General features: G+C 40.4%; 1 protein-coding gene across 1 annotated transcript; it reads left to right on the forward strand.

Moving 5' to 3' along the window:
• The first annotated feature begins 7581 nt into the window (after positions 1–7581).
• Positions 7582–11156, forward strand: eif3f (eukaryotic translation initiation factor 3, subunit F). Its single transcript, XM_060860917.1, has 8 exons — positions 7582–7740; positions 7869–7939; positions 9402–9481; positions 9593–9730; positions 9812–9903; positions 10397–10533; positions 10849–10962; positions 11049–11156. The coding sequence occupies exons 1-8, from the start codon at positions 7629–7631 to the stop codon at positions 11124–11126; spliced, it is 822 nt and encodes a 273-aa protein (XP_060716900.1). The 5' UTR covers positions 7582–7628; the 3' UTR covers positions 11127–11156.
• The last annotated feature ends 1015 nt before the right edge of the window (positions 11157–12171 follow it).

Raw genomic sequence — 12171 nt, forward strand, 5'->3', positions numbered from 1 at the left:
CGCCAGGACTCCACAGGCCTCACCCCTTTCCAATGCGTGCTGGGGTTCCAGCCGCACTTGTTCCCCTGGTCGGATCAGCCCAGCGACGTGCCTTCAGTGGACGCCTGGTTCCGGGAGAGCAACCGGGTCTGGGAATCGGCGCACACCCAGTTGTGTCGGGCCCTCCGCACCACCCGCCGGCACGCCGACGCGAGACGTCTGGAGTCTCCAGGTTACCGCCCCGGGGATCGAGTGTGGCTCTCTACGAAGGACCTGAAGATGAAACTGCCGTGCCGCAAGCTCAGCCCCCGGTTCATTGGGCCGTTCAGGATCGCCAGGAGGATTAGTGACGTGTCCTACCGGCTGGAGCTGCCACCGGGGTACCGCATACACCCAACCTTTCACGTGTCCCTGCTGAAGCCGTGTGTCTCGCCCATTTCTCGCCCTCCAGGTGGCCCCGTGGAGCCCGTCCAGCCGGAGGTCGTAGCTCAGCCGGGCGTCTATGCAGTGCGGGAGGTCCTTGACTCCAGGAGGCGTGGGGGTCGCCTCGAATACCTGGTGGACTGGGAAGGGTACGGCGCGGAGGATCAGTCTTGGGTAGCACGACAGGACGTGCTGGACCCGGGCCTGCTGGCAGATTTCCATACTGCCCACCCGCACCGCCCAGGGCTAGGGGTCGTCCTCGTCGTAGGGTCAGGGCGTCCGGTGCCGCCCCTGGAGGGGGGGGTGGTGTCAGGGAGCTACCTGACTCTTCTCCCATGCGTGCCCCGCCCGCACGGAGCGGCTCGCCGGCGTACTAAATACACACACCTGACTCTCGTTTCTACCTCATCACCAACCCTATAAGATCCCCTCTCTCACGCTAACCAGCGTCCGTTATTACCAATGGTTCGGCGTGCTTCCAACACGCCGTTAGCACTCTCTTCCGGACTTCGTGGGCCGCGCTCTCTAGCGCACCACCGGATATTTATCTCTGCTCACCAGGTGTTTGTAGAATTAAAACAGTTTGCCTTCACTTCGGCTTTCACCTCTGTGTTTGGCGTAACATTAAGTCTCCACAAAGAGGCTTTGCTATGGCCTGGTGCATAATCTGCCGTTTGTCATAGGCGTGAAACCGGTTAGATCCAAATGCAGGTTTATTTGCACAATCCAAAAACAGGCAAGGGTCAAAACACCAGGCAAACAGCAACAACAAAGGAAATCCAAAAGCAGTAGTCAATAATCCAGGCGTAGGTCAGGGCAGGTAGCAAACAATCACAAACACGAAAAACAGGCAGGGTCAAAACGAGGCAATAAACAGAACAGAGAAATACGCTCGGTATGCAGACAGGCTAACAATACTTCGCGTCGTAAGAGAGTTCTGAGTGAGCTTAAATAGACCAGGTGATTACAAACAGGAAACAGATGTACTGAGTTGGTGGTGCAATGGATAGTGGGAATTAGAGTCCTGATGATAACGTGCAGCAAATCCTCTGCAGGCCAGCAGAGGGAGCCCTCATGGCTCTCATAACACCGTTAAAGGGGTATTAATAAAGATAGTTTTGTGGTCAGTCAAAGGAGTACATTGAATGCCAACATGTCAATCAAATTTGGACATACATTTTGATATAAGCCAACAGTTATTTTGAGATTGTCTTGAGCAATTTTTGTTGGCCCAGGTAAACTCCAAATTATCTGGGTATCTTTTTTCTCCAAATGTCCACCAATTCAAATTTATCTATTAGTCCTAGCAATGCAGGGCTAAAACATGCTGTCCTTTTTGGTGGATACCTTATCCAAAGAATTATTAATTGATACATTAAAGTCTCCTCCTAATATAAAAAGTGCATTAGGGAATTTATTCGAGCGATATGTAAGTTTCTCATCTAACTTGTCAAAGAAAATGTTTTTATCTAAAGAAGTATTGTATCCATATATATTTCCCAGAATTACTGTTCGTTGGTTAAGTGAAACCACTAATAAAAGAAAGTGGCCCAAACTATCTGAATCTGATCCTAAAATATCCCCATTAAATGTATTTCTCAATTTCTCTGCCATGTGAACTCCAAATATCATTACCCCACTGAGACTTCCACCATTTGTAATCATCTTTAGTAGAATGACACTCCTGAAGGAAACAAAAATCTGACTTGTGTTTCTTAGCAAACAAAAAAAAGCTTTCCTTTACACTAGCCCTGAGCCCCCTGGCGTTAAAAGATATTAATGACAATGACATGAACAATGAACAATGCAAGGAAAGAAAAAAACAAACAAACGATTACAACTAAGTAACTGAGTGAACTAAAAGAGTACACCCGTTCAACTCACCTTTCTCAAATGGTTCTCAAAACACACCCACAAAAAAAAAATAATAATAATGTAACACAAATCCTATGCAGAACGCACACTAATCCCTGGGGGAAAAAGGTCATGAAGAAACTTTACTAGTGCACTAAGTAACGTTAGACCTGTTGACCACATCTTTATCTGTCAGTCTTTTACCTTCAATAACAGCGAAGGGACCGTGAAAGCCAGCATGCTTTCCTTCTCTTCTCGCCCTCTCCACCGTCGGCCACAGAAGAGCCCTTGCATCCTTGTCTTCCTGCGAAAGGTCCTTGAATACCATAATCTTCTTTTCCCTGAGAACATTGGAGGTTTTGACGTCTTTCCAGACTTTGTCCCGCTGGGAACACGACGAAAACAGGACTATTATACGACGGGAGGATTTTTCCGCAGCAGAACGAGGCCCCAGCCGACTGACTGAAGAGGTCGATGACCATCTGCTTCACGTTCTCTCCTGATTTCACCGGAATACCAGCGACACGCAGATTCCATCTTCTCTTCTAAGCATCCAAATCGTCACATTTGTTGTGAAGTTCGGCGTTTTCTTTCTCCAATTTTCCAATTTTTCTTTCCATTTCGTCAGTTTTTTCATTCAGACAGCTGATTATCTGCTTAATAGAGTTCAAGTTCTCAATGACCATCTTTTCAACTCCTTGAATTCGGCGCAAAGTTTCTTCGTGCATAGCCTCCATTCTCTGCATGAATCTCATTAGCGTAGTATCACTTACCGCTGGACTATCAGAACTCGTTTTTTGGCAGGATTCAGGTGTAAAGGCACGAGTCCATTAGACTGTCCAGCAACAGCATCCATATCAGAGCTCAGCATTCTCCTTGCATAGCTGTGCATAGCAAGGTGCGTTTCTTTTTTTTTTAGGTGGCAATAAGTGCGTCTGCAAAACTTAACAAAAATGTGCAAAGGAAAAAATATATGTTTAAGTGCAGTTAACTCATAAAGCAAACAGTACCTTTGAATTAGATCTGAACATGAACAGATTAGAAATTAAACCGGGATTTGAGCAAAGTTTTTAAGAGCCACAGCAAAACCGTCCTCTCACGACGCCATCTTGGCCTCACCCCCGATTCCTGGAGATTGTGACTAATTTGGCGGTCATCAGGAAGCCCCTATCAATATGCGCGAGACTCCCGGAACTTCCGGGACACTTGGGATGTCTGTCTTTAACGATTGTCAAGATTGTTTGGAGAAAAAAATAAGTTATTTATTTTTGGTAATTTGTTCAATTTTATGGAGAGAAACAAAAAAACCAATGGAACAAAACACTCACTGGGTTTTTGTACCACTATAATCATTCATGACATTATGGTGAAAAGAAAAAACATCATATTTATTGTGTATTTACTTCATTTTCTTATTATCTGCCTTATAATGTGTTTATAATCAAAATAGGTTTTAGAAATATTACCTAAGATATCTTAAGTACTATTTGTGTATGAGCCTTGGCTGACTGTGTTTTACATAAAATTTGACATGACATCAGGCCTTATGTTTATCTGGTCATGCCAATGTGCCATTCATGGTAAAGGTTGATGCACTGAAAATTATTTTGCTTGCCAAAAAGTGGTCGAGAAGTGCAAACAGAACAGCATGAACAAAAATTTATTTACGAAGGTGAAACACTTTTACAAACCATGAAAAATAAAATGCTTGTTTGATCCTTTGCATCAATTAAACTTTTCATGAAAGTCTGTCCATGGTTTGAGACAACAATGTTTTGTCCATTTTAGCCAGTTGGCTTCTTTGTGTTTTTCCTGTGGTAAATCTTTGGATCTTTTAAAGGAGACTAAACAGACAGAGGACATGATACATTTTTGCATACGCTATTTCAATGAAGGCCCTATACGCTCACTACGCAAGTTGCGTAGGGCCCCGCAAATTACAAAAAATTGCAAAAAAAACGCCTCCCCCTGCCTCATTTTACAGCGTGTGTTAATGTTTACTGTGTAGATGACAATATGAAGTGGAGCTATCCATCTGGCCATGAAAAGAGAAAAAAGAAACAAAATGAGAGTGAAATGTGAGAACAGCAATCAGGTAAACTTGTGTTCTCTTCAAGTTTGATGTCAGCAAGAGCAAATAACAGTAAAGTTGATGTGATTCTGTCTCTAGTCTCTATCTGACTAGCTACATTAGCTGTGCAGTGCTGACAGTTCATCTCCTGGCCTGTCTGTCTGTCACACAACTTGGAAAAAATTACTAGGTGGTTGTCCTGCATCAATAAATAGGCTACAGTGAGTCCAAAATGCAGCTGCCAGAATTTTATCATCTCTACACTGGCTACCTGTTAAGTTTAGAATTGATTACAAACTGCTGCTACTTACGTACAAGGCTCTTAATGGTTTAGCTCCCATGTATCTAACTAGTCTTCTAACACGTTACAATCCTTCACGCTCTCTGAGATCACAAAACTCAGGACTTCTGGTAGTTCCCAGAATATCTAAGTCTACTAAAGGTGGTAGAGCGTTTTCTTATTTAGCTCCCAAACTCTGGAATAGTCTTCCTGATAGTGTTCGGGGCTCAGACACACTTTCACAGTTTAAATGTAGATTAAAAACTCATCTCTTTAGTCAGACGTACACATAATACATCCCATAATATTGTGCTCTATTACATCAGACCAAATGCACATTATCATCTAGTGCTTGTTAATATTATGAACAGCAGCTACGTTAATTCCTCTCCACTGCTTCTCTCTTTCTACCCCTCACGAGGCATCCAGACATTGTACCAGCTCTGATCGTCTTCTGTGTGATGAAGATTTTGGACTTTATATATAGATATATATTTTAGATATAGATATAAGAGTTTTCAAAACTGAGTAAATCATAATCATTATATTAAATTTTACACACATTCTTTAAGAATGATGTCTTTTCAAAACATTAGATAAATATAATATGAATATGTACTGTACATTGTTTACATTTTCGAAATGAATAGAAAGATAAAAATTTGTTAATAAAGAAAATAAAGATCTGTTTGAGTAAAATGGCACACAGGGGATGAGAATTTGATATTTATTTAGACATATTGGTTTTTATGTGATTTCTTATTCTGTTTAGTTTTTTGTTTCAGAGTTTATGTGATGCTTTTACTGAAGAATATCAGACTGTGATGCTGCAGTTCAAATTATGTGGATAGGATGAGCTGTGATTTAAAAGGCCAGAGGTGTTTTCTGGCACACGAGTGTAGAGCCGTCCTGGGTGTAAACACACACACACGCACTCACACTCACACACACACACACACACACACACACACACACACACAAATATACAAATTGATTATTTTTGAACATTGTATTATTTTGATATTTTTTGTAAAGTGGTTGAATTGCATAATGTTTCTGTAAATTAAGTTGGCATTGAAGTCAGCTTGTTTTCTAATATTATTACAGAATTTCTGCTTCTTTGTTTGCTGGCTGTGGATGAAATGTCTGTTTTCTTTATGTTACTCCATAGATGTGTGCTCATGCAATAAACTGATGAAACACGTGAAGTTGTAAATTACAGGGTTTTATTAATGCACTCTTTCTAACCCTTTATGTCACAGGGACATGTTCAGCATTCAGACTGTACAATCCTCTCCAAATAATGAACTTTAACATTGTTGTTATAGAATAAAATATATTCTCATATTCTATAAGGAGAAATTTATCTCAAGTGTCATAACTTTGTAATAGTTGCTAGGTTTTCCACTAGAGGAAAGTGTTCATGACAAATAAAGGAGCTTTTTTTATTGTTATTAACTTAACAATAGGAATAGGAGAAGGAATAAAGGGAACAGATTCTTAGGGAACAAATGTTTTTAGCTGCTATAATATTAGTAACAACAGGCGCTTGATCCAAAACATAAAATGCAACTGTAAATATTCAAAAAAATCACTACATCTTGTTCATTAATAAAAATCCAAAAATATTATATGAAAATGTCTCCTTTTTGATGAGTAATGAATGTATGCCTTTTATTATCTGTATATTCATGCAGTTATTGTCCAGCAACTTTGGGCCTTTTAATATTCTTTCTTTACAAGAAATTTATTAAAATAACCAAGGCAATGCCATAAATGTATTCATTTCACAGTGCTAAATAAACATTTAACTAAACATTTAATATTTCAACATATAATTATCATCAGAAGATCTAATGCTAAAATGCCGTCACTGTGAAATCGCAGCCCTGAAAAGGACAAAGTGGTATATGACTACTGTAAATTTCCCCATGGAGTCGTCCACAAAGGAGAATGTCTTCAATAGACTGGCTCTTTGTTAATTCTTTTTATTTCTTTCTGCACTGATGTTTGAACATTTCTTTGTCATATCAACAACAAGAGTCTCAGAAACCTACAAAAAATTTATTTCTTAGATCAGCATTTATCAGTAACATTTTTGTCTATCTCTACAATCAGATATAGTGAGATGGTTGTCTACAGTTGGTCTGGCATTGGATAAACAATAAAAACGATTGTTTCCATAAATAATTCCTTGGATTTATCTCAATTGTGTTCTGCTGAATCACTCCCTCTGTAGGTGGTGGATTTATTATCATATTAATTTGGTTGACCCCCGATTTAAGACATTGAATTTTGAGAATTCGTTGATGAACCAGTCTGCGCTGTAACACAGAACCAAGTCATTTTAAGTGCTTATGCATTACCAAGTAGTCTGTTCTAGGGCACATGATCTCAGAGACAATAATCCAGTTCAGCCCAGTGCTCCGTAAAGCAGTATTCTTAGGATCTGTACTTTATTACATACAAATCTACAAACCACCAGCAACTCACAGGACAACGAGAGTCTGAACCGATACTAATCACTTGGGTTGTGGATTGTGAAATGTAGATCAGACTTTATTTAAATCATCAGACTCATCAGACCACCAGTCTGCCATTATTGGTTCTTCACACACACACACACACACACACACACACACACACACGACCATAGACCCAACAATCATGATATTACACATTCTACCCATTTGCACAAAGCCTATTTTGTACCTACTGTGATATATTTCAATAAAACTCCATTGAAAAAAAAACTTGTATAATTTTATTTATTCTTGCGGACATTTTACTTAATTTATTTTATTACTTTACTCTTTTTTTTTTTTTTTTTTACTATTTAGGTTTTTACTGTTCAGTAACTGCTTTTATTTCGCTTTTGTTTAACTCCTGTTCCTCTCTCTCTCTCTCTCTCTCTCTCTCTCTCTCTCTCTGTCTCTCGCCACTAGGGGGCAGAAACGGAAGTGACGTTAGTGACTCACTTCTTCTCTGGTTTCCACCACAGTGTCGCTTCCTCTGTTAAAGATGGCGGTTCACGGCCCTGTAGTAAAAATCCACCCTGTGGTTCTCGCTTCAATCGTTGATTCCTACGAGCGCAGAAATGAGGGCGCGAGCCGTGTGATCGGGACGTTATTAGGTGAGATCTTTAATATAACTTTGTACGACATGTACTCTGATTGTCCAGTGAAGCTAAATGCAGGCGTTACAGACGGACATGTGGCAGAATGATTGTGTTTCTGTACATAAACATGTGTTTCTTTACAGGAACTATAGATAAACATTCTGTAGAGGTCACCAACTGTTTCTCTGTTCCACACAATGAGTCTGAAGATGAGGTGAGGACCAGAATTTTGTGTTTAATTCAGTGTCTGAAACACAAACATGTCCACATGAGATCACAGTCACTACATAACGTGGTTCGTCAACGAATCGTTCTTTTGAACCGGTTCTTTTCAGTGAACTGGATGAACCGGTTCACCAAATCGGACTGATTCGTTCTAAACAGTTCGCGTCTTGAGTCAGCGCTGATCCACAAGTTACTAAAGTTCCTCACTTCCGGTCATCCCTGACAATAAACTAATATCCCTGAGTTTATGTAACTCCTGTACACTGAACTGAGACATGTGCTGAGAGAACTGTGAGCTCGAGCTGTTGATACTGCGCATGCTTGAATCACTGAACCGATACAGTGAATCATTAGTACACTGAACTGAGAACTGTTTCTTTCAAACGCGTCCGAGAACCGATGAGCTGTTGTTACTGCGCATGCGTAAATAACTGAACTGATACAGCAACAAATGTAAATGGTTATGATTTAATGTCTTATCAACATGAGTGTTTAACTCACTTACATTAGTTTTTGAAACAACTGATGGAGCGAAAGAAACATTTCAAAATTATACTTTTTTGTAAGTTTTTATAAGTTGATGAAGATTAGTTTATTAACTTTATATCTTTAAGACACATAAAACACACACGTTTGCACATTAATACCTGTACTGTGTGTTTTAGTTGCAAAACTTAAATGTAAGAAACGTATTTAACTAAAGTTATGATTACAAAGAACTTTCAAATGTGTTAAATTGTATTAATATCTGCCGGCAGCGGCAGGATGAAGTTATTTATGTCATTACATCATTGTGAATTACGTCAGGACGTAAAAGAACTGGTGAACTGGATTATTGAACTGGTTCATTAAAATGAACTGTCCAAAAGAGCCGGACTTCCCATCACTATAACGTTCACTAGTGCAGACAATATGGACTACAAAACTCCTCTTATTATTAATTCTGTTCCTGATCTTCAACACCCAACATTTATTTATTTATTTATTTCCCCCACATTAGAGTACGCAGGGTGTCAGTAATTATTTATCTAACTTCATGTATGGCATGTAGTAGACACCTTTATCCACAGTCCATCTTACGGTCATCACCGTAACCACTCGGCCACAAAGTCCCAACACTCAGTTAAGTCAGTAAATCTACAGCAGGGTGTCCAGTCGTATCCACAAAGGGCTCGTAGGTACAACGAGTCAGGCCAAGATCAGATTAATCAGTTGTGTCTCCTGCTTGATTGGAATGAATATCTGCACAAGGACTTTGCGGATAAGATTGGACACTCCTGATCTAATATTGGGGTCCAAATAAATGGACTTGAGTTTGAAGTGTATGCTGTGAAACTAAGTGTAATAGCTGCATGACGTCAGTGTTTCCTATAAATTCTGGGGTTTTAGATTTAGAGGATTTGATTTAAGTCAGTTTTGTATGTTTTGTGTATTTGAACACAAAATACCAGGTGGCAGTTGACATGGAGTTCGCAAAGAACATGTATGAGCTTCATAAGAAGGTTTCTCCCAGTGAAGTCATCATCGGCTGGTGAGTGGCAGCTCGGTCACGAGGCGTTTTCAGTAGCAATTATTTTATATTTTTGGTGTATGTTTACAGCTGCTGTATTTGTTCTGAAAAAGTGACCTGCTGTGTTCACAGGTACGCCACTGGATACGACATAACGGAACATTCTGTGTTAATTCATGAGTATTATAGTCGGGAGGCTCAAAACCCCATTCACCTGACTGTGGACACAGCACTGCAGAGTAACAAAATGAACATTCGGGCCTACGTAAGGTCAGCACACTAGTTTTTTTCATTTATTATTTTTGGATTTGTTCTGCCTTTTTGTGCTGACTGACTGGTTTTGCGTCTCAGTGCACAGATGGGAGTTCCGGGAAAAACTGTAGGTGTGATGTTCACACCTTTAACAGTGAAGTATGTTTACTACGACACAGAGCGCATTGGAGGTCAGTCACAGAAATGATCCTGAAATTGTGTTGTAGGTTTTTTCCCTCGCAGGACATTAAGACGGATTCTTCCATGCATCTTGAGTCTCTTTATTTTATTCTGCATCAGTGCTTTTAATGAAAAAATCACCAAAAAGCCTTTTCTCTAAAAGTGAGTTGAACACAACTGTAGGTTGTCTGAAAGTCTCATCAGAAAAATTTGAGAAGGTGAAACATTTAACTTTAAAAAATAAAAAGTTAAAAATTGGCCACACAGCAGGGGAAAGGCTTACAGTTTTACTGGGAATAGTTCAAAATCGCGTGGTTACACACTGAAGTAAAGATTCAGTACAAAGTTAGTTTGAAGGTTCAGATTCTTAAATGTTCTCTGAAGCACAACTGCAGTCTAACCCACATACAAATTTTCAGATATTCACACATTATTTGTACTACTGAGAGGAATACATTTTTCTCAGTGTTCCTTAAACAGAAATGTTTTCATGTCTCTCTCTAGTTGATCTCCTGCAGAGGACTCGTGCGTCTCCCAGTCGCACTAACGGCCTGACGTCTGACTTGTCTCAGGTGGCTACTTCAGCTGGACGCATACAGGAAATGCTCACCATAGTCCTGGCATACATTGAGGATGTGCTGGTAAACTCCACCCTAAAACACATTCCATATGTTCATATAGAACTAAAGTGCCACAGCATCACTATGAGTCCAAAACCTCACTGCACTTCTATCACAGTGGCATTGTGGGGAATTTAGGAAACTGAGCCAAAGTTCAAATAAAAAGTCAACTTACAATGTAATAAATCTGGTGACATGTAAATTAATGTGCAAGTTGCTCAAAAAATGTTCTTTGGTTCAGATTGTTTCAATTAAAATGCAATTAAACTGAAGTTTGTGTGCAGATACAAATTCATTTTTTTTTTTTTTTTTTTTTTTTTTTTTTTTGGCCATCAGTCTGGAAAGGTGACAGCAGATAACAGTGTTGGCCGTTATCTAATGGATCTGGTCAACAAAGTACCCAAGATTTCAGCAGAGGACTTTGAGAACATGCTCAACTCTAACATTAATGTAAGTGCCTCTGTATTGTCTTTAATGCCTCCTGAATTTTGTTTTCCTTTGTTCATCATTCTTACTTTGTAATCTGTTTTCTGCAGGACCTCCTGATGGTCACGTACCTGGCGAATCTCACTCAAGCTCAGATTGCTCTTAATGAAAAACTTGTTGTTCTGTAATTGAAAAATAAAGACATGTTTATCCTTCCACCAGTGACCGTGTATAAAATGTACATTTGTATATTTGTCTCAAAAGCAGGTATTGGATTCTTATCCATTTTTCTTTCTTTTCATGTCCATTTTCTTCTTCTTCTTCTTCTTTTAAAGAAACTATTGTGCTTTTTTATTTTGTTTAATTCCATCCTGTGAATTCAGCTGGTAATTACTATATAGGTCTGATCATTCTGCTGTAGAAATAATGTACTGTTTAAAATATTTCTAGTATCAGTAAGTACTCACACTAAGGTGACTATACAGATAAGGGGTTAATCTTTGAAGATCATTCAATAGCTAAACACAAGGCAGGAGCCTGCGCTCTCATCGGTGGAGCCCAGGTTTAAGTCCCAGCCACTGAACTCTGAGCCTGTGTCAGGATCCTGTGTTAATTCTAATGTAATATGTGGCTCAGGTGATCCAGTGTGACCTGAACAGGGGTCATGATGATCAGGTGATCCAGTGTGACCTGGACAGGGGTCATGATGATCATGAATGATCATGATGATCATGATGATCATGACCCCAGGTCCACCAGGCTGCCACTGCTGGGCCCCTGAGCAAGGCCCTTAACCCTCAGTTGCTCAGTTGTAAGTCACTCTGGATAAGGGTGTCTGCTAAATGCCGTAAATGTAAATGATCAGGTGATCCAGTGTGACCTGGACAGGGGTCATGATGATCAGGTGATCCAGTGTGACCTGGACAGGGGTCATGGTGATCAGGTGATCCAGTGTGACCTGGACAGGGGTCATGGTGATCAGGTGATCCAGTGTGACCTGGACAGGGGTCATGGTGATCAGGTGATCCAGTGTGACCTGGACAGGGGTCATGGTGATCAGGTGATCCAGTGTGACCTGGACAGGGGTCATGGTGATCAGGTGATCCAGTGTGACCTGGACAGGGGTCATGGTGATCAGGTGATCCAGTGTGACCTGGACAGGGGTCATGGTGATCAGGTGATCCAGTGTGACCTGGACAGGGGTCATGGTGATCAGGTGATCCAGTGTGACCT

The sequence above is a fragment of the Tachysurus vachellii genome, chromosome 24, assembly GCF_030014155.1.
Source record: "Tachysurus vachellii isolate PV-2020 chromosome 24, HZAU_Pvac_v1, whole genome shotgun sequence".
NCBI lineage: Eukaryota > Metazoa > Chordata > Actinopteri > Siluriformes > Bagridae > Tachysurus > Tachysurus vachellii.